This window comes from Rattus rattus, chromosome 4 (genome assembly GCF_011064425.1).
Source record: "Rattus rattus isolate New Zealand chromosome 4, Rrattus_CSIRO_v1, whole genome shotgun sequence".
Classification (NCBI taxonomy): Eukaryota; Metazoa; Chordata; class Mammalia; order Rodentia; family Muridae; genus Rattus; species Rattus rattus.
The window spans coordinates 110,656,146-110,676,801 of NC_046157.1; the positions used below are offsets into that span (position 1 = coordinate 110,656,146).

A 20,656-nucleotide genomic window follows, 5' to 3' on the forward strand; every position below is an offset into this window, starting at 1 on the left:
GACTCTGTGGGAGGTGTGGACATGGTGGTGTCCGTGGATGAGGTTGATTGGGTGTCAGAGGAGATGCTAATACCTTATTAGGGCCTAGACCTATAGGGTGCAGGCTGTGTAGGTCGTCACTTATCTAATTTGATTTTAAGGAGGCTGCCATAGTTCCTTCCTGACCAAGCCAGCTCAGTCGGTCTGCGATAGCAGTTTGGGGGCGGGGGTGTGTGTGGGTGTGTGTGTGTGATGCAGCCTCAAAAGTAGCCTTCGGGTTAGGCCAGAGCTCCTTTTGGGTGTAGGCTAGATGTTCGAGAGAGTCAGGTAAGTGGCTATCATCAATTTCAGCTAACACTTTAGATTTTAGGTTAGGTAGAGTGGGAGGGGGGGTCTTCCAAACACGACTTCATAAGGGGTTAAACCTAACGTATAGGGTGTGTGGCACACCCTATAGAAAGCGAAGGGGAGGAGAACCACCCAGTCCCCATCAGTCTCAAAGTTTAATTTAGTAAGGGTCTCTTTAGAGTTCTTAGCATCCTCTCTACCTGCCCTGAGCTTTGGGGCCTGTAAGCACAATGTAGTTTCCGATCCACCCCAGTGGCATTAGCCATCCCGTGTTACCTGAGTGGTGAGGACAGGTCCCTTGTCAGAGCTTAGGACGGCTGGCATTCCATACCTGGGAAGCACCTCCTCTGGTATCGTTGTGAGCACTGTTGGTGCTGTTTCTGTCCATCCCAGAAAGGTGTCTACAAGCACTAGTAGGCACCTGTAACCATATTCCCCTGGTCTTACCTCAGTAAAGTCCATTTCCCAGTGAGCACCAGCCAGGTTTATCACCCTCCAGCCTGGGGTTGATTCTCTGCATTAGTGAGCTTACAGCTCAAGCACTTGGATGCAGTCTGTTTGACCTGGGACCTGAGATTGAGGATCTGTAGGTCTGCCTTTCTTATCAGATCCTTGATTTTCCTGGTGCCCAAGTGGGTTGTCTGGTGCATACGCTGGAGCAGACTGGCTGCCAAATTGGTGCGCAGGATTATTTTGCAGTCTCCGGTGAGCCACCAGCCCTCAGGCTTATGGGTCATAGGGAGTTTGTGGATAGAGGTGGCATCCTCTTTGGAGTACTCAGGCTTCTCTGGTAGGATTGGAGCTCCTGGGTCAGGCAGTTGGAAAGTCAAAACTGCTATAGGATTGAGAGCCTCTACCTTGGCTGCCAAATCTGCCACATTGACTGCCTTTTGCTTTAGGCATAGTTGCCTTTTGGGCACGGCCTGGGCAGTCTATAATAGCCAGTTTCTTTGGAAGCCAAAGGGGCCTCCAACAGGTTTAGGGTCTCCTGTTTGCTTTTAAGTCTTTCCTCCAGTCGTCAGGAGTCCTCTCTCCTGATAAATAGCCCCATGGATACAGGCTGTGGCAAAGGCATACCCGTTATCGATATAAATGTTGAGTCTTTTGCCTTTTCCCAATTTTAAGGCGTTTCTTGGGCGCCGTGAGTTTGCCCCGTTGTGCAGCAGTGCTAGGTGACAGGGCAGACACCCATATAGTTTCTGAGTCTGATAACGCTGCCGCCCCCGCACCTTTGTCCATCGAGCATAAAGCTGTAACCCTCCGTGATCCAAGTGGTTTCTGCATTCAGCAGCGGCCCGGGTTTGATAGGTCTTTCCCGAGTCGGTGTACCTGGTTCAGTGTGCCCACGCAGTCATGAAACGGGGTCTCCAGATCAGGGTCTGGTAGCAGAGAGTCTGGGTTCAGGGCAGCCCTTGGTAGAAAACGGACACGAGGGGGGCTTAGCAGACTTTGGTAGTGAGTTATGCGTGCACTGCTCATCCAACGATCTGGGGGTTGTTTGAGAACCCTTTCGATGGCATGGGGAGTAGTAATGCAAAGTTCTTGCCCCAGAGTCAGTTTGTCTGCGCCCTTGACTAGCAAGGCTGTGGCAGCAATAATTCTCAAACACGGAGGCCATCCAGAAGCCACAGGGTCTAAATTCTTTGATAGGTATGCTACTGGGCCTAACGTTTGAGTGAGGACTCCTTTAGCTACTCCTTTGCTTTCGTCTAAATATAGATAAAAGGGCTTGGTGACGTCAGGTAGCACCAATGCGGGGGCTGCTAATAAGGCCTGTTTGAGTCGATTGAAAGAGCTTTCCTGGGTCTCAGTCCATTGGAAGGGCTCCTTTTTTTTGGTGGCCTCATGGAGGGGCTTTGCCAATTCTGCAAAATTAGGGACCCAAAGACGGCAGAATTCTGCCAACCCCAAGAATTGTTTGACCTTCTGTATTGTAGTTGGTGTGGGGACCTTCAAAATGTTATCTATTCGTACCTTCGATAGCAATCGTTGGCCCCCTTTTAGGGTATATCCCAAGTACATTACCTCTTGTTGGCAGATTTGAGCCTTCTTATATGATGCCCGATAGCCTAGTTTTCCCAGTGTCATTAGCAGGTCTTCAGTACTCTGTAGACATTCTTCCATGGTCTCTGCTGCCACCAAGAGGTCATCTATATATTGCAAGAGGGTGGTATTGGGGTGTTCCCGCCTGTACTCACCCAGATCCTCACGTAGAGCCTTGTCAAAGATGGTTGGTGAATTCTTGAAGCCTTGTGGCAGTCTGGTCCATGTTAGTTGTCCATCGAATTCTTTTTCAGGGTCATGCCATTCAAAGGCAAACAGAGGTTGGCTCTGGGGGGCTAAAGGCAGGCTAAGGACAGCATCTTTGAGGTCCAATACTGTATACCAACTCTTGGAAGGATTTAATGAACTCAGGAGGGTATGCGAGTTTGGTGCCGTTGCATGTATGTCCATAACTCTCTTGTTGACCTCTCTGAGGTCCAGGACTAGTCTATAGTCATCAGAGTTGCGCCTCTTGATGGGCTTTAGGGGCGAATTCCACTGGGACTGGCAAGGCACTAGTATGCCCAAGTCTATGAGCCTTCTGATGTGGGGCATGATACCTGATTTGGCTTTTTGGGAGATTGGGTACTGTCTTACCTGGACGGGAGTTGCTCCTGGTATCAGTTCAACGCAAATGGGGGTCCTATGGTCTACCAACCCCATTCCTCCGGTTTCTGCCCAAGCTGAAGGGAATTTGGTTAACCAAGTTGAGATCTCATTTGGGAGAGAGCTTGGTCTTTGGTGCAATTTATATTCATCATCTAGAGGCAGGGTGATTTTGTGACCAGGGCACCCTCTGTGATCTGTGACAGAGTTCCCTTTTTGATCAAAAGAGTTCTGAGCTCCTATCTCGGTCAGCAAGCGGGGGCTGGGGCAGTCTGGTGTGATTGTGAAGGAGCGGGATACCTGGCCTGATCCGAGATCCACTGTTCTTTGGGTAGTCCGTGCATACTGATTCATACCAGTGGCCCCCTGTTTCCACGATTTCTTTGAGGACAGTTTGCCATGGGATTGGGTTTGGACTGAATATTGTGCCCCTGTGTCTACTGAGAAACTACTGGGTTTCCTCTCCACTTTAAGGGTTACCCTGGGTTCAGGGAGGGGGTCGGAACCCTGTCCCCCTTTGTCCCTCTTTGTAGGTTTCTTGGGGCAGTCCCTGACCCAGTGTCCCATCTTCCTACAGTACGCACATTGGTTCTTTCGGAGCGCTGGCTTATCCTTTGGTTGGGGCCGCTTACCTTTTCCGTCCTCGAGTTGGTGCCGTTGGCGTTGTTTCTCTTCCGGGGAATCCGCCATAAGGGTCATGGCCAACCCTCGATTCCGTGGCTCCTCGTAGGTTTGCAGCTGTTTCTTCTTAAGTATTTCTCTGTTGTCAATCGCTTTCTTAGCTATTACCAGCAACTCCTGCAAACTCTTCTCCTCTACCCTATCTAGTCTCTGCAATGTGTCCCTGATGTCACAGGCGGCCTGATTGACAAAGGTCGTAATGACTGCCGACTTATTCTCAGGTGCCTCTGGGTTTAGGGACGTGTAGGTGCGATAGGCCTCCATAATCCTTTCTAAATAGGCTTCGGGTGGTTCTTTCCATTCCTGATGCACACTACGTACCATGGCCAAATGAGTGGGTCCCTGTCCAGCCGCCCTGAGACCTCTCATCAGAGTCTGGTGGTAGACCCGAAGACTCTCCTTACCTTCTGCCGAGTTCAAGTTCCAGTCTGGTCTGGTCGAGTCAAAGCCTGCGTCAAACAGAACTTGTTTAGGAATAGGGCTCTCATTTGCTCCTGGAACCAATTTTATGGCCTCAATTAAAATCCTCTGTTGCTCCTCTCCAGTGAAGAAGATCTTCAAAAGCAATTGACATTCATCCCAGGTGGGCTGGTGGGTTAAAATGACAGACTCTATTAAGCTAATTAACGCAGCTGGTTTCTCTGAGAACCGAGGGTACTTCATTTTCCAGTTATATAGCTCTCTAACGGCTAGTTGGTTCCTCTCATCGTCTTGGGGGCCTATTGCCATTAAGGGGTGAATCATGGACTCAGCCGTGGGCTGCTGAGGCAGCTGTTGTTGGGCTTTCTCTTGGGTGCGAGGTGGGATCGCCAAGGGGGGCCCTTGAGCCCCTCCTGGGGCCTCAGGTTGAGGACCTGGGCGACCCCCTAGTGGGGGTCGGTAAGGCGGGTGTGAGAGGAGGAGGTCTTCCTCAGTGTCACCCTGCAAGACAGGATAAAGAGGGTTCCTTGGGTTAGTTTCAGTTTCTCGTGGCTCGAGGTTGAGGCCTTCCTCAGTGCCACCCTGCAAGACAGGATAAAGAGGGTTCCTTGGGTTAGTTTCAGTTTCTCGTGGCTGGGGGTTGAGGTCTTCCTCAGTGCCACCCTGCAAGACAGGATAAAGAGGGTTCCTTGGGTTAGTTTCAGTTTCTTGTGGCTCGCGGTTTTCCAGGGAGAGTATGGCTATGCTTGGCTGCTTTGGCAGCCAAGGCTTGAGCCATTTTGGCGGGTCCTGGACCAGATCCAGCCAGGTGCTGATGTAGGCGATTTGGGCTGGGCGTCCCGGTCGTCCAAAAATGATATCCCGGGTCCTAAAAATCTCGGGCAGGTAATAAGTCCCCTCTGGTGGCCAGCCAACGTTGAAGGTTGGCCATTCCTTCCTGCAAAAAGCGGCCAGTCTTTTCTTCTTAACAACAAAGCCTCGACTTCTAGCCCTAATTTTATAGTCCTTGAAATGGTCTAAGAACATAGATAAAGGAGTGGTCTGGGTCTGTCCCATGGCGTCAGTCACAAAGAAGTAAGACAGACGGAGAGCAAACAGAAGGGCGAAAGTCCTCCTGGGGAGGACCGCCTCTTGCCGTGCGACTTTGTCTCTTCAAGTCTAGGAGGGGAATCCAAACCCCTACACGCGGCTCGGGGGCGGCTCCCAAGTCCCGTGGTACCGGGCGTCATGCGCGTCCGCCCAGACCGCCTGCAGGCTACTGGTTTTAAGGGTGGAGTGCCGAGACACAGAGACAGAGGAAAAACATTCAGACACTTACCGGCCGGGTTTTGACTCAACGGTTCGGAGGTCCTGGGGGACTTGGGGATCCCGGATGAGCCTCCCAAATGTTATGCCCAGATCCCAGGGTCCCCAAAGACCACCAGGAGTCGAACTCGTATGCAAAAGCAAAGAGCCTTAGTTCAAGCCCGAGCCGGGACCCTCAGGATCCTCCTTCACAGCAGGGCAGCACAGAAGTTCCGGAGCTCCTAAAGCTCAACCTTTTCAGAGTGGTTACAGCAGGGTGAGGGGCGGGGCTTATCAACTTGGCAGGCTCGTGATTGGCTAACAATGGTGTCCGTTGGTTTAAGAAATCTATCTATAGGCTCTGGAACTGCAGTTGTTTTCCCGCTAATGGCCCGAGTGTAGGATGACTCCTTCCGGGACAGTTTTGTGGTTTCCCCAGTAACTGGAGTTTAACTTAAGGAAAAGGCCTAGTGTATAAAGTGCAGGCCTGGATACAAGACGGAGTCTGCCGTGTCAAGTTGGGGCCCTTCACAGGAAGGGAGGTTAAAGGATAGGAGAAAACTACCGAGGAAAAATCAGGCACTGAGAGACCAGTTCAAAACTAGGGAGCCACACTGCTTCCTGGTGGGAGGCATTGATGGGGAAGGGAGGGGAGGAGTGGAGAGCAGAAGCTGCTTCCAAAACAAAACAAAACAAACAAACGGTAAGGCCGGCTAGGTGAGAAACAGGTTGTGCCGCCTTCAGGACCAAGCTCACTGTTTTGAACAAGCCTCAAATCTAATTTGCCTGACCGGCAACGAGCAGATACCATGTTGAGAATCTATTGCTAAGAAAAGTGCTAACATTGGGAGCCCAAGAAAAGGAGGGAGCAGAGTACAGTAACAATCCAGTGTCGATAGCCACTGCCTGTGGCGGAAGGGTGCGGCAGCAAGAGGCGGGACTAGCACAGACAAAACTCCAAAACAAAACCGCTAGCTTGGGGTTGCTGCTCACAGCCCTACGCGGTGAGCAACTTCCTGCTCGAGGAGGCCGCGTCTGCTCCCTTCCCTTCTCTGCTTTCTTCTCAGTTTCTTTCTCATTTCTTTGCTTTGCTTGTTCCACTCCACGTTTTCCCTTTACTCCAGGTCAAGAATCTGGGAAGGGGACGGCGGAAGAAACCTCCGTATCGGCACTCCACAGTGTTATTTTGAAATTGTAACTATTTCTTTTAACTTCAACATCTATAATTCTGGATCTATAATGTAGATGACAGTTGTTATATGTAACTGAGGTAAATTACTCCTGGGCAAAATAACTCGTTAAAAGAGCTGTTCCCATACCGGGAGTCGAACCCGGGCCGCCTGGGTGAAAACCAGGAATCCTAACCGCTAGACCATATGGGAGCTGCCGGTAGGTGTCTCTCGTTTTCTCTTATGATACCTACGTCATTAGGACCGCCCGTATAAACTCCACCCTCCCAAATCATCATCTTCGCTTCCTAGAAAACAATGAAGGACGCCTGCATTCGGCAACTGCCGGAACCAGTGACCCGAAGGATAGAACTTTTTTCCGTGCGTGAGAGTGGGGACAAAGTCAGTAACCAGCAGCCGATGGCACTGTCTTCACCCTACCCCAGCGGCCATAGTGTAGCTCTTTCCAGAGCCCACCACACCCGGAGCCCAGCCGCGCAGTAAATGTCTTTGTGTCTGTACCTAGTTTAATCCCGTGGACTCTGGCAAGATCAGCGTTCCAGGAGAGGTGGTCCTGCAGGAAGAGTTTAAGATCAAAACGGTTGTGTTCTCTGTCCTCTCTCCCACGTAGGGATGCTACTTTACTGACAGAAGAATGTTAAGACGCTCAGCCTCCTGGCGTTCTGGTAGATAGTGGGGAAGCGAAAACTAGTGGGTTCTTGCGAGGTCATAGCCCACCTGGTTTACACACTGTGCCCATCTCAAATTAAAAACAAAACGAAGGAACAGGGTCGTTTTCTTTCTAGTCACAATAGCCCCATGCATACAGGAACCAGAGAGCTAGAAGGGGAGGAGAAAGTGCTCTCTTATCTCTCACAGGTCTATAATCCGCTGTTATTCTTCTTGCTGTTTATCACTAAAAATTGGAAGCTTTATAGTTTTCAGAGATAGACAGCCAGAAATACATACAGCCTGGACGGTGGTAGAAGAGCTGGGTGCCAGACTCACTTAACATGCAACTGAAACCACAGTTCATCACAATCCCTTTATTACTGTATTAATACGATCCCAAATCCAAACATCAACTGAAACCACAGTTCATCACAATCCCTTTATCACTGTATTAATACGATCCCAAATCCAAACATCACAGAAATTCGATTTTCCTTGAAAAATTGATTTAAGAGGGTCTGGAGTGATGGCTCATTGATCAAGAGCACTCTCTTGCTGGGGCGCGAGGCGTAAAGGATGAAAGGGGGTGGCTCACGCCTTTAATTCCAGCACTAGTGAGGTACAGGCTACTGGACCTCAGTGAGTTTGAGGCCAGCTTGGTCTACAGAGCGAGTTCCAGGACAGCCAAAGCTACACAGAGAAACCCTGTCTTGAAAACACAAAAAACAAACAAATAAACAAAGAAACAAGCAAAAAACAACAGAAGAGCAGTCCCTAGCCACTCTTCCAGTCGATCCAGCACCCACGGGAGACATATCACCTCTTCTAGCCCAAGGACCACATGGTGCAGATTACATGCTGGCAAAACAGCCATACGCTGAAATAAAATGAATTAAGAAATGAAAGAGCTTGGTGAGTTACTGTAGCTTTCACTTTATTCAATTTTTTCTGTACAAGTTTGTGTTTTATAATTCATAAGTAGAAAAACCAATATAAGCAAAATTAACAAATTAGGAAGAAATATTTACACCCCACAAAAAATTATATTCCCCTCCCCAACTGGAAAGTTAGCTCAGAAAAAAAGTGAAGCAGGACACGGTTCCCAGATGAGGGAATACACAGTCAGCAAAAGAGGCTGGGTCTCACTTCTACAAGCTGACGCAATCAGAAAGGTCTCCTTGATCTCCACCTTTTATGCAGAAGCAATACTTCCTGGAGCTATTGTGGGTGTGTGGGTGTGTGGGTGGGTGTGTGTGTGCATTGCCCAGGCTAGTCTGTCATTCCAGGTCTTAAGTGATCCTCCTGCTGTTGCGACTGCAGGTGAAAGATCCCCACCTGACATCAGTACAGCCATCTCTTAAGAGTGAAATATTTTAAGTTGGCCTCTGCTTAGCCCCTAGACGTTAGACCAGAAAGTACAGAAAGCATGTTTCCACCCACTTCCCAGGAAGTCAGCCGACCACAAAAACAGAGGGTATAGATTGTCCTGTTCTCAGAACTGCAGGGCGGGAAACATCTGCCAAGTCAGACACCTTTAGTGCTAAAATAGCTGTGATCTTATTTTACCTCTCACTTGCACTGCCTATATAAACTGTGTGGTTCTGCTGTTCGGGGCTCTTCACTTCCCTCCTGCGTGAGGACCGTGTCGAGCCCCGGTGCACTGGTATCCCGAGTAAACCTCTTGCTTTTGCATCAAGATGTGAGTCCCGTGTGTTCGTGGGGTGGTGTGCATCCTCAGGATTGGAGTGAGGGTCTCCTCAATCTGAGGGTCTTTCACTGGTATGCACTAGCATGCCCAGCCAGAGGTATGTTTACTGACTGGAATTGTCCTGCTTGACTCCCTTTCCTCCCAGTTGTCATTCCTGCATTTCATTATCCCAGCTGGCTGATGCAAGGTTATTCACGAGGTCACTGTCTTGCCACAGGGAGGAAGGCCATTTGAGACCATGGGCCTACAACAAGTTGCTCTCAACACTGTGTAGCTTGCTTCATCAAACTTCATAACTCAACCTCAGGCCTCGAAAAGCTGGAAACAGTGCAGGCTAAGGACATATCTAGGAGGGGCATCAGCTAAGACAGGGGCTGTTTATGAAAGAAGGCCTGAGACAAGGCAGTAGCATCCACATCAGCTATGCTCAATGCCTCGAAAAGTAGATGCAGGTCAGGCGGGCCCAGGGTCCAACTCCTTCAGTTTTCTCTGGAGGCCTCGGAGCTGACTTCGACCCCAGTTGATGCGAGTCTGGAGGCTGGCTATATCTGCAGCCAGCTGTAGGCCTGTCGAGAGAAGAGGAATGTCATCATGGCAGGATACACGGACCCCTCATAGACTACAGGGATGTTAGACCTCCCTAGCCTGTACGATAGTACTAAAATGGTCCACATATGCTATCACTTGAACCACACCTTCACCTCACCTGTGCTAAACCATCATCTCCTCGAAAACAAAAACCCACCCTTGATTCACTGTACTTGGCAGGAATAAGCGAGCACCTCACAGATCACGCAAACCTCTTTGCCCTTCCAGCATCAAACTCCATCACTGTTCCAAGTTGATGTCCCTCCACCCTTTTCCTGCACCTGAGCATGAATCACCCTCCTCCGTCCATCCACCTGTAGGTGGCACCCACCTCTGTTCTCCATTCCTCTACCTTATCCAGTAGGCCAGGCAGGCCTGTCTTTACTCTCTACCAGGCAGCATGGCTGATGACTCTCTCTAGCCTTCCAGGGAATGTTTTCTCAAAAATCTTGCTGTGTAGGACACCCTACTCTGGGGCCCTATTCCTTGGGACTCCTTGACCCTCAACTCATCTCCACCTCAATTTTTATGTGCACCAGTGTCAACAACTCAGGAAATTAAACATCTCCAAATCTAGTCAGTCCAGGCCTCCGACAGTCCAGACATGTGTCCCCATCCACAGTCACCTCTCACCTTTTCCCTGGCTGCTGCCTATTGCCTGCCCACAGGTCAAATAGCTGTCTTCTGCTCCTGCATCTATCAGCAGACAGTGGGGCTTCCACTTGTGCAAATTCCCACTACTCACCCCACTCCTAGTGCCTCTACCTACATCCCAAGCTGGCTGATGCTGGCACCCACTTCCTCTTACTGCTCTCTCTCTGTCCTCACTCTACACCCACAGAACTCGTTACTCTGTTGGTCCTGCTGATTCACTCTGCTGACTCTGGGTCTGCACGTGGCTCTAGAGGTCCTTATGGAAACCTCACTAGGGTCTGGCTCCCTGGACCCAGCTCCTGGTACTCCAGCTCTCTGAACTCCTCAGCTTTTCCTCCAGCCCAAATACCTCAGGGCTTTTGCCCGAGTAGCTAGACCAACTTAGGGTTTAGTTGGTCTCCTTAGCTACAGCACAGTTTGCTGGGATCACTTACAAAGCTCTTCCTTTGTCTCCTGAGAGGCCTGTTCTGTCCCATCTTCATAATACAGTCCCGGTCCACTCCCCTCCCTCCCATGTTACTTTTTCATGACTTTTGGAGCCTGAAACTACAATAAAGGACCATGTGCCTATCTATTATACATTGTCTCTCTTCCTATACAGAATAAATTCCCATTTTATCCTGGCTGCTAGTATATCCGTTAGCAGTCAACAAACATGAACCTAGAAGGCTAAAAACAGCCAGTGAATGCTTGGGGCGGGGTGGGGTGGAGGGGTGGACCTCAGCAGATATTCAACACAGTTTTGCTATCTTGAAGACTTGCAAAGTCTTCACGTGATGTTAGTATTCAAATGTTCCCTGTAGAAAAGGGTTAGAATTCAGTACATGGCTATAAAGCCAACAGGGTCCACTCACCATCCCGGAAGCTGGCTTGGGCCTGCCGCAGACTATGAGGAACCAAGATTCCAAACCAGTTCAAGGGATCTTGAGGAACTACAGAGGATCCTGACTCTTTGGTCTTGGTAGGGCCCTTGCGCCTGCGCAGAGCTGGAGAAAGAAAGGTTAATGGCCATCCAGTCCTCATGACCACAATGAGCTTAATCCAAGTTCATGATTCTGGGAAACAATGAAGTTGGATGTTTCCCCAACCTTTTTGTGTGTCTGGAAATAGTAACACTGTTCCCTTTGTAGTCCAGTTGACTCTTGGTCTACTCCGACTTCCAGGACAGACAATTCTGTCTGCCTGTAACAAGATCACAGACTGACTTTGCCCATTTTACCTAAATGTGATGAAAGACCCTGAAATGTCCCCAATCTGTTTCAGGAATGATGCACTGGATTTAGAAGTTTATTTCCAAGGAACACCTAGATATAGGGATATGCATTTTCTGTTCAGCTGAGCTCCTTTGACTGCAAAATGGACCCCACTATAAAACAGCCTACCTATAACTTCTTGTTTAAGGATTAAAGTACCAAAACAAACTCCATTTTGTTTTTCAGACTCCATTTTAAGCTAACTTGACCTCAGAGTGACTTGGTCTCCAACCTTGAGTTCTGAAAAAACAAACAAACAAAACCAACCAAACAAACAAACAAAACCAAAAAGAAAACCCAAGATATTCTTGGCAGTTGCAAAACGGACATAACAGCTGTGGCCAGTCGGTAATGACAGGGCGGGCTAAGAAAATAGGAATCGTTCCCAGGTCAAGATGCTCCTTCTAGAACGTGTAATCCCTTCTTGTGGTTTGACCGGATGCTGTGAACCAATCAGCTTAAACACCAACATCCCTTAACCCTCTTACCTAATCATGTAACATCAAGGCTTGGAATAAACCCCATTCCCTTAGACCTCCTCGGGTCGCTCTCCTATCCTGTTACTTTGAACCCTACACTAGCAAAGTATAAAGAAAAAAACGTCTTCCTTAGACATTCAACTCTCCAGCTCAGGCGCTCTCCATTAATGAAGTAACTTCCTTAAATGTTCAATGAGTTTTGCCTTTAGCATAGATTAAGCGCTGACAGGAGGAAAGGAAACTCACATGCTTCGCTAGGCCCCACTTCCTCGGGGATCTGGGCGTTAGCTTTGATCACTCTGAAGGTCTGGGGTCCATCCTGGGCCTCGCTGAAAGAGAAGGGAAGATGAACTCTGGCCGCGCAGGCCTAGGTCCTGCCCGCCCACTCTATATGGGGGTGAGGTGGTGGGAGGGGAAACGAGGGCGGGGGGGGAGTGTGAGGGGGGAACCTCACCTGGCGCGCACGCAGACCTGAGGCTCCATACGCGAGGCATACTGCAGGGGCCCTACCGACTTGGCTCCCATGGCATAGCGAGCCTTGGCAAGTGAAAGCCAACCCTGGGGAGACAGGAGGACTTGAGACTGTTTCGCTCCCTGTGCTCGCTTTTCTATCCCTCCCTCCATTCCCCATGGCCCACCTCCTCCACCCGGGCGTTCAGTGCGGCCCTCTTCGCCTCCAGTTCCTCCAGGTCACTAAGCAGCTGTAGGCACTTTGAGTCCAATTCCTCTCGCAGGGCCTGGACCTCCATGGTCCAGGTAGTCTTGGGACGCGGAGGGGCAGAGCCACTTCCTTCCGAGCCCTCTAATCACTGTGAGCCCATGTGCATGACAGCCAATCAACGCTCGAGATCCGCCCTTAGGAGGCGTTCCTAATCGTGGCCCGGAAGTCAAAGGTTTCAACTTCCGGGTGACCCGTGTCAACGGCCTGCATGAGGGTTAGCTTCTGGAGCGGAACACTTCTCGAATCAGATGGCTATGAAAAGTCGAGTCCAGGAAGCCATCCACGCAGTTCCCACTCTTACTTTTTCTTAGCCTACTGCCTGACTGGCTCAAGCGTTGGTGAAGCCACGGACGGACTTATTTATCAGGGCGGCCTTAGACCACATGACATCCCAAATTCGGGTAATTGATTGGTTGTCCGTCTGACCAATCACCTTGCGACGCCATTCGCCATTTTAAGATGGGGCAAGCTGCACGGCAGTGGAACTGAGTGAAGCCCCTACAGGCCTTCCTAGTTGAGGGCGGAAGTGTCGTTGCGAGGTTCCGTCTGCGACCGAAGAGTCCGGACTCGTGAGAGAGCGACGCTCATCATGGTAGGATGGTTTGAGTTCGTGTTCTGGTTTAGGGGGAAAGAAGTGGGGTACGGGAGGGCTGAGTTGTGGTCCTCGGTGCTCCGGAGTGGATGGTGACCCTATGTATTCTCTAGCTTCGTCGGGAGGCTCGCCTACGCCGCGAGTACTTGTACCGTAAGGCCCGGGAGGAGGCGCAGCGATCCGTTCAGGAGAAGAAGGAGCGAGTCAAGCGTGCTCTAGAAGGTAAGGCCTCCCTGTGCTCTTGGGTTTACAAGTCCTTGCTAGAGCATGCTGCACAGAAGTGTAAACGCGTTTGAACTTCTTGTATTTGTATTAGTGCGGCTGAGCGTCTTTCCTTTCTTTGCCTGTTAGTTAGGACTTCTCACTGGTTTCTGAATGGACCCACCACGTGATGGCATGGCCGTTTGTGCTGCAGTCGCCCATGTTTACAGATTGATTGCTAGTTACAGAATATCAAGTTTTTCTTTAGTTTTAAGACATTTGCCTCAGTGGGCTCTTGGCGGCGCACGGCTTCAATCCCAGACCTCCGGAAGCAGAGACAGGCCAACCTCTGTGAATTCCAAGACAGCCAGAGCTAAAACAGAATCCCTGTCTCGAAAAACTAAAAAGCAAAACAAGCAACAAGCAAGAAACCTCTCATCTTATTGATTCCCATATCTAGGGATGGGTCTACAAGAATCCTTGATATTTGTTCTTGCTGTCTTCTTTCAAAACAGAAAAATCTGTTGATTGTTATAATTGTCTTGCATTTTAAAATTCTTATTCCATTTAAAATTTGCCATTTGTTTTGCAAGTTAACTTAAAACTTTGCCTTTCATTAATCCACATTTTCATTTGCCCTATTAAATAAAGGCCCTATATGACAGAGCTTAAGTGGAAATGTTCTATTTATCCCTATTTTGGCTTTGAATCCAAGGAGCTTTGGGTCTCCCGTCTGGTAGTACATCGTCCCTGGTACTGGTGACCAAATTCTGTTCCTATCTTTTAGTAATATAGAGTATATGTGTGTCATGTAAAGTTTGTTTGAGTAAAACTTAATGTTAGGGCTAGAATTGTACCTCAGCTTGAGTGCTTGCCTAGCACGAAGGAGGTTCTGGATTCTGTCCCCAGCCTAACTAAACTGGGCCTAGGGGCCTATGCCTATAGTGGAACACTGGTAAGGTGGAGGTTAGAGGTTCAAGGATTGCTTTGGCTGTATGAGTTCCAGATCAGCCTGGGCTGATACAGAAGATGTTAAGCGTCTGTGACTCATCATCATAATTTAAAAGTGGAAAAGAAGAGTGGAGATGACTGGAAAAAATTTCTCAAGGGTTAAGAGCACTTACTGTTCTTTGAGAGGATCCAAATTCATTCTCACTACCCATGTAGAGTGACTCACAACTGTCTGTAATCCCAGCTCCAAGGGATCCAGTGTCCTCTGGCCTTAGCAGCTCCTGACACATGTGCGTGTGAACTCAGTCAGACACACACATATACAGAAAGATGATGAGTATATTAACATTTATAACTATCACTATGTCCAATGCTACATTAAAAGCAACTGTTTTAAGCTATTATTTGTGTTTACATTATGCCTACTTATATCTCTAAGTTATGATGTTTGAGTTACAGGCCTAAGGATGTATATTAGAGTATGTGTTTGGCTGCTGTGCCTGTTGGGTTTGGGGGCTCAGTATCGTTTCTAAGATGCAGAAGGTATGGTCGGACTTAAATTCTTGTAAGTATCCTGTGACAGATAAGAGCTTTTCTTCAGTTGGTAGCTAGAAGGAGTGCGGCTGCTCTGACTCTTCCCTCCTTCGCTCACACGCTAGAGAAGCAGATCTGGGCCTCAGCCCTGGCTGTCCCACTGTAGTCCACAGAAAGAATCTCTGGCCCACAGCCAGCTGCGGCCATGCACCTTGAGGTATTCTGTACATCCAGATAGCAGTGTTCTCTTTTTTTATATTGTTGTTAATTGTTCTTTGAGGCAGGGTCTCGCTATGTAGAGTTGTGTGGCCTTACTATGCGGACTAGACTGTCCTAAAACTAAGAGATCCCCTGACTTTGCCTCCCAAGTGCTGGGACCAAAGGCGTGCTGAGGACCTTAGTATGCAATGTGAAGACCTGGAAGTCACGGTCTCCCTTCCTACTTAAGCAGTTTCTTTCTTTTTAAGTATGACTACTCCGATCGCATGTTCACCTGAATGCCAGAAGAAGGTATCAGATCCCTTTATAAATCAGGGTCTTAACCTGCAAGCAAACTGCCCACCAGTACATTATCAAAGTTTCTTTAAATTTTTGTCTGGTTATAAAAATATTGATGATGATATGAAGAAGTATTTAGAAAGTGAGCTCCCCAGTGACGTTATAGTTGACAATTCGATGAAAAGAAGTTGGTAGCTAGGTGTGGTGGCATACCCGTTATCGACACACTCAGAAGCCAAAGCCACAGGCATCTCAAGACCATGTCTCAATGAAATAACTAAAGTAGTTGGTTTGTTCCTTCTGTATTTCTGTACTGACTCTTTTGAGAATGTTAAGGAAGAACATTCCAGGGGCTTTCCTATTAAGTTTGTATACCCTAGTGAACCACACAGTATTGTATACATTGGTGAGCCTGCTTGTGTCTCATTCTGCCCCTGTCTCTTCCTTGCAGAAAACCAGCTGATTCCCACCGAGTTACGCCGGGAGGCTCTCGCATTACAGGGGTCCTTGGAGTTTGATGATGCTGGTGGTGAAGGTAAACTGCTCTGCAGCTTTCTTCCACACTGAACCAACTTCTGTGCCCACTGGGCTCCATGTCCTCCTTGGCCACACTGGGCCGTTTCCCACCTGATAGAAGTGTCCAGGTGAGCAGTCTCTGTCCCTGTCCCCAGGTTCCCTCCTGTCTGCCTGGGTGGCATCTCCCTGAACAGGTGATTTCAGTTCCATTTATACAGTGAGCACAGTAGCTTTTATCTATGCTCACTCTTCCTCACCGGAGTGTCTGCTGGAGCAGAAGTATTCTTAGCACCGGTACCCAAATGGATTATTCCCTGCATTAGTCAATAAGCAGGAGAAAAATCATGGATGCTATAGATAGTGGTGAGGGAGGGAGTCTCTTACCGCTGGTTTTAGCTGTTCAGACTTTTGCCACCATAGACTGCTCCATTGCTCACTTGTGTTTGGTCACTGGTGGGCTGGCAGCTGCTCTCCTGGCCACGAGAGGCACATTTCAGTGAGGTTCTCTTGAGCAGAGTCAGCCAGCATTTGTATTGCCTCTTGTTCTCCTGACAGGTGTAACCAGCCATGTGGATGACGAGTATCGATGGGCTGGGGTTGAGGACCCTAAGGTCATGATCACTACCTCCCGAGACCCCAGTTCTCGCCTGAAAATGTTTGCAAAGGTACTGGGGACAGGGAGTAGGGAATGCCCAGGCCTGGTGGCCCCAATTCTAATTTGGCATTGGTCCATGAGCAGGAACTGAAGCTGGTGTTCCCAGGTGCCCAGCGCATGAACCGAGGTCGGCATGAGGTTGGAGCGCTGGTTCGAGCTTGCAAAGCGAATGGGGTCACCGACCTGTTGGTTGTCCATGAGCACCGAGGCACACCTGGTAAGGCCTGCTGGGGGGCAAGGGACCGTGGGCTGTTGTCATGGCAGAGTGTCTGACAGCCTCTCCCCTACAGTGGGACTCATTGTCAGCCATCTGCCCTTCGGTCCTACTGCCTACTTCACACTGTGTAACGTGGTCATGCGGCACGACATCCCTGACCTGGGCACCATGTCAGAGGCTAAGCCCCACCTCATCACTCATGGCTTTTCCTCTCGACTGGGCAAGCGGGTGAGTATCGGCACCCTGTGGGGAGGGCCGAGGCTCAGGCCAGCCCTGTGACTCTGTCCTTGTGTCTCCAGGTGTCTGACATCCTTCGCTACCTATTCCCTGTGCCAAAAGACGACAGCCATCGGGTTATCACCTTTGCCAACCAGGATGACTACATCTCATTCCGGTGGGTCCATGAGCTGAGTGTGGGCCCATGGCCTTTGTAGCCCATGGGCTGACCCACATACCTACCTCTGCCTCCTTTCTCCCCAGGCACCATGTCTTCAAGAAGACAGACCATCGAAATGTGGAGCTGACTGAGGTCGGGCCTCGATTTGAGCTCAAGTGTGAGTTTGGGGCTTTAGTTTATGGCTGAGGGACGGTTGGTGGGACTTGGCTGTTCGTGGGATGACATCTCTCTCTTCACCCTAGTGTACATGATTCGCCTGGGCACACTGGAGCAGGAGGCTACCACAGATGTAGAGTGGCGCTGGCATCCGTATACCAACACAGCCCGCAAGAGGGTATTTCTGAGTGCTGAGTGAGCTGAGCCGCCAGCCAGTTGGGACTGACTTGTCACGGACAGATTGACAGGAAGGATCTAAGTCAAGTCTCTGTCCTCATCCTACCAGCTGCCTCTAACTGGTTACAGTGGGTCTACTGTCCAGACAGACCTGAAAGATGAAGCCCACAAAGCGTCTGTGGGGTGAGGATCTAATGCCTCCGGACTATGAATTCACCCTCAGGCTGGGGCAGGGGTACAGATCTGCACTGGAAAATGAATGGTTACCTTCTTGGGAGTTAGGCCCTGTGAGCACTTTTTCCTGTGCTTTAGGGTCAGTCTTTGTCACCAGCAACAAACCATTCAAGAGCCGGCCTAACTTGTCGCTTCAACTCTGCCAAGCAGGTGCACCCTCCTCTAACTGCGAGCTTCTCCACTCAGCCTCTTTGCTCGCCAAGATAACGACTCTGAAACTTGATGTTTCATGAATAAATTCCTAGGCCAATAGCTAGTGCCTGTTCCCTGCCTCGCTCATAACTCGGTTACCTGTTTTACTTTATGAGTGCCATATGGCTGGTTACCGTCTCTGTTTTATGCAACCATCTCCTGTGCCTCAGACTTTTCCAGAATGGGATGTCCTGCCTCCTATTTCTTAGCTCATTGGCCATAAGCTTTTTTATTGACAGGTGATATTTCCATACAGAACACAAGAGATTCTCTCTGCACCCTCCCTCTTTCACATGAGACAGAGTGACACCCACAACCTGCCTACCATACCTCTAACTCTTGTAGCTGTATGGCCTATCAACAGCACAGAGGGAGAGCTAGTGCTGCCCAGGGAGTTGCCTCAAGAGTCTGTGCTACAGCCTCTCTCAACCTACTGCCCTCTCTGTACCCAAATCCCTGTACTTCCCCAAGGGCCCTGGGTTTATATGAAATGGTTGTCAAGACCCTGCAAATGCTCTAGAGCTGGCAGAGAATGCTGGTGATGAGACCCATCACAGTTAGGAGGAGGCCTCTGAGGAAGCATGTCAAACAGGATAAGGGAGACGTCTGCATGCTATTATGAAAACTGAACAACAGAGAGAAAAGAAGCCGTCTGGATGACATGCAAGGGCCTTGAGGTCCAGTAAGAAGTGAAAGGGAGCCATAGGACCCACTTAGGCCAGTGCTCTGCAATGGTGGGATCACAACTCCAGCTCATGAATCCAGTTGTCCAAACAAGGCCTCTGGGACTCTCCCATAGCTTTGTGGTGTGTGCGGGTGGGCATGCATTGAAATTTCAAAATACAAGTAAGATCATGTGATCTCCTGTGTTTGTTTCGAGACATAGTTTCTCTGGATAGCCCTGGTTGTCCTGGAACTCACTCTAGCCCAGGCTGGCCCTGAACTAAGAGATCCGCCTGCCCCTGCCTTGTGAGTGCTCAGATTAAAGGCATGCACCTCTATAGCCCAGTTCTGTTCATTTCTTATGGCTACCATAAGGAATTACTGTGGAGCAGATAGTTTAACAGAAATTAGTTCTAGAGGCCAAGACTTGTTGGTCCTCTGCCATGACAACAGCCCAAGCTCCCTCGCCCTCCAGCAGGTGCAAGGTCAGGGCATTTCCTCCCTCCTAAGGCTGAGTGTGTTGGGGATGGGGATCTGTTTGCTTCTTGGCCTCCGATTGTTGCAGCAAATGGCTACCATAGCACTTCAGTGTCAGGGTGGGGTGGGGCCTTCATCTTCAGTGCTGCCTCTGTCCACCAAGTCTCTTGAACATTTCTCTCAGAAGAACCTTTGTTATATGTGCTTACTGCCCACGGCCTGGGTCCATCTCATTTACAATGCTGAACTCAATCGTATCTGCAGAGGCCCTTTCAAATACACCATTATTTACAGACTTTAAGAATTAGGAATTTTTTTTGTAATGTGCAAGAGAATTTTGCCTGTGTATATGTCTGCATACCACGTGAATGCCTGTTGCTGGATGAGGCCAGAAGCAGGTATAGAATCCCCTGGGTCTGGAGTTAGAGACAGTTGGGAGCCATCACATGAACCCTTGGAATTGAACTTCCATCTTCTGCAGGAGCATCTAGTGTTCTTAACCCCTGAGCCAGCTTTTGTAAATTAATTTGTTGTTTCTTGCAGCTTCCTACACACTCTGTATCCTGCATGTTTACTGTTTTAATTATGCTATGACAGAAAGGCTTCTGGTCTGGCCCCTGTGGAGTTTGGCCTCTTGGAGCTCTTTGGACACCTCTTCATCTAAAGTTGGGAAATTTGAAAATATCTCCTCTTTGAGTTCATTGGGCATGAAATTCCTCTCCTTGTATGCCCATAATTTTGGCCTTTTCATAATGTCCCAGAGATCTTGTGAAAGACCCAAAGGGTTTTCGCCATCCTCACACCTTGATTGTCTCAGGTCAAGATTAGGCCAAGTACTAGCTTCCCACCTCTGGTCAGGGGTAGGCCAAGTTTCATTCTCCACCCACAGTTCTCAGGAGGAGCAGGGACATTGTTTAAAAATCGCAGAATGTACTGATAGTTGTTGTAGTAAAATTATAAAAAAAAAAAAAATGCAATTTTTTTACCCACTCTAGATCCGGCACCACAGTGCCCCAAGATATCTGCTAGATATCTTAATCTCAGTGCAAAGCCTCTCACCCGCTTTGCACCATCCCGTATCACACTGCCAAAGGCCTCTCTCTGAGCCTGGCAACAATCTCTACCTATCTAGTTCCCAAGGCAGATTTCCATGCCAGAAACACACATCCTAACTCCGTGTCGGCATCGTCCAGCTCCCCCACACTCCCTTACACTTAAATCTACACATGAAAGAACACACAACACAATAACCTTTGATCCAATTGATAAAATATAGTTGCCCACCTAAACATACAAAGCCTTGTACACATCCATCCCTTAAGAACAGTCATGACAACCTGTAAAGGTACAGGGTGGAATCTTAAGTCAGCCTCCATGTTGTCTCGAGGCTACTCTCCATCTCCTCCCCTCACCTCCTCTTCCCTTAAACTTCTCCTGACCATCCTTCTCGTCCTTCTTCCAAAGACAGGCCTCTTTCTATCCAGTACAGGCCCTCACCTTTATTTTACAAATTAAATGGGGAGAAGGTTCTGGTGAAGTCACCTGAGTCCTGAGTAAATGAGTAAGCAGCTGTCCTTGGGGCGGTGGAATT

At 49.1% G+C, this 20,656-nt stretch overlaps 3 protein-coding genes and 1 non-coding gene across 4 annotated transcripts; 1 reads left to right on the forward strand and 3 right to left on the reverse strand.

Annotated features, from left to right (window-relative positions):
- Positions 1-234: 234 nt before the first annotated feature.
- LOC116899273 lies at positions 235-5,607 on the reverse strand. Its single transcript, XM_032900902.1, has 2 exons — positions 4,729-5,607; positions 235-4,566 (listed from the first exon to the last, which is right to left on the reverse strand). Exons 1-2 carry the CDS (start codon positions 5,131-5,133, stop codon positions 1,612-1,614), a joined length of 3,360 nt encoding a protein of 1,119 aa, XP_032756793.1. The 5' UTR covers positions 5,134-5,607; the 3' UTR covers positions 235-1,611.
- Positions 5,608-6,671: 1,064 nt separating this feature from the next.
- On the reverse strand, positions 6,672-6,743 carry Trnae-uuc. The gene has a single exon. It is a non-coding gene; the product is annotated as a tRNA-Glu (tRNA).
- Positions 6,744-8,115: 1,372 nt separating this feature from the next.
- Positions 8,116-13,084, reverse strand: Ccdc115 (coiled-coil domain containing 115). Its single transcript, XM_032900904.1, has 5 exons — positions 12,523-13,084; positions 12,339-12,442; positions 12,131-12,213; positions 11,007-11,138; positions 8,116-9,476 (listed from the first exon to the last, which is right to left on the reverse strand). Exons 1-5 carry the CDS (start codon positions 12,631-12,633, stop codon positions 9,364-9,366), a joined length of 543 nt encoding a protein of 180 aa, XP_032756795.1. The 5' UTR covers positions 12,634-13,084; the 3' UTR covers positions 8,116-9,363.
- Imp4 (IMP U3 small nucleolar ribonucleoprotein 4) lies at positions 12,863-18,790 on the forward strand. Its single transcript, XM_032900903.1, has 9 exons — positions 12,863-13,197; positions 13,311-13,419; positions 15,833-15,916; positions 16,453-16,562; positions 16,637-16,769; positions 16,843-16,997; positions 17,069-17,163; positions 17,250-17,323; positions 17,409-18,790. Exons 1-9 carry the CDS (start codon positions 13,195-13,197, stop codon positions 17,519-17,521), a joined length of 876 nt encoding a protein of 291 aa, XP_032756794.1. The 5' UTR covers positions 12,863-13,194; the 3' UTR covers positions 17,522-18,790.
- The last annotated feature ends 1,866 nt before the right edge of the window (positions 18,791-20,656 follow it).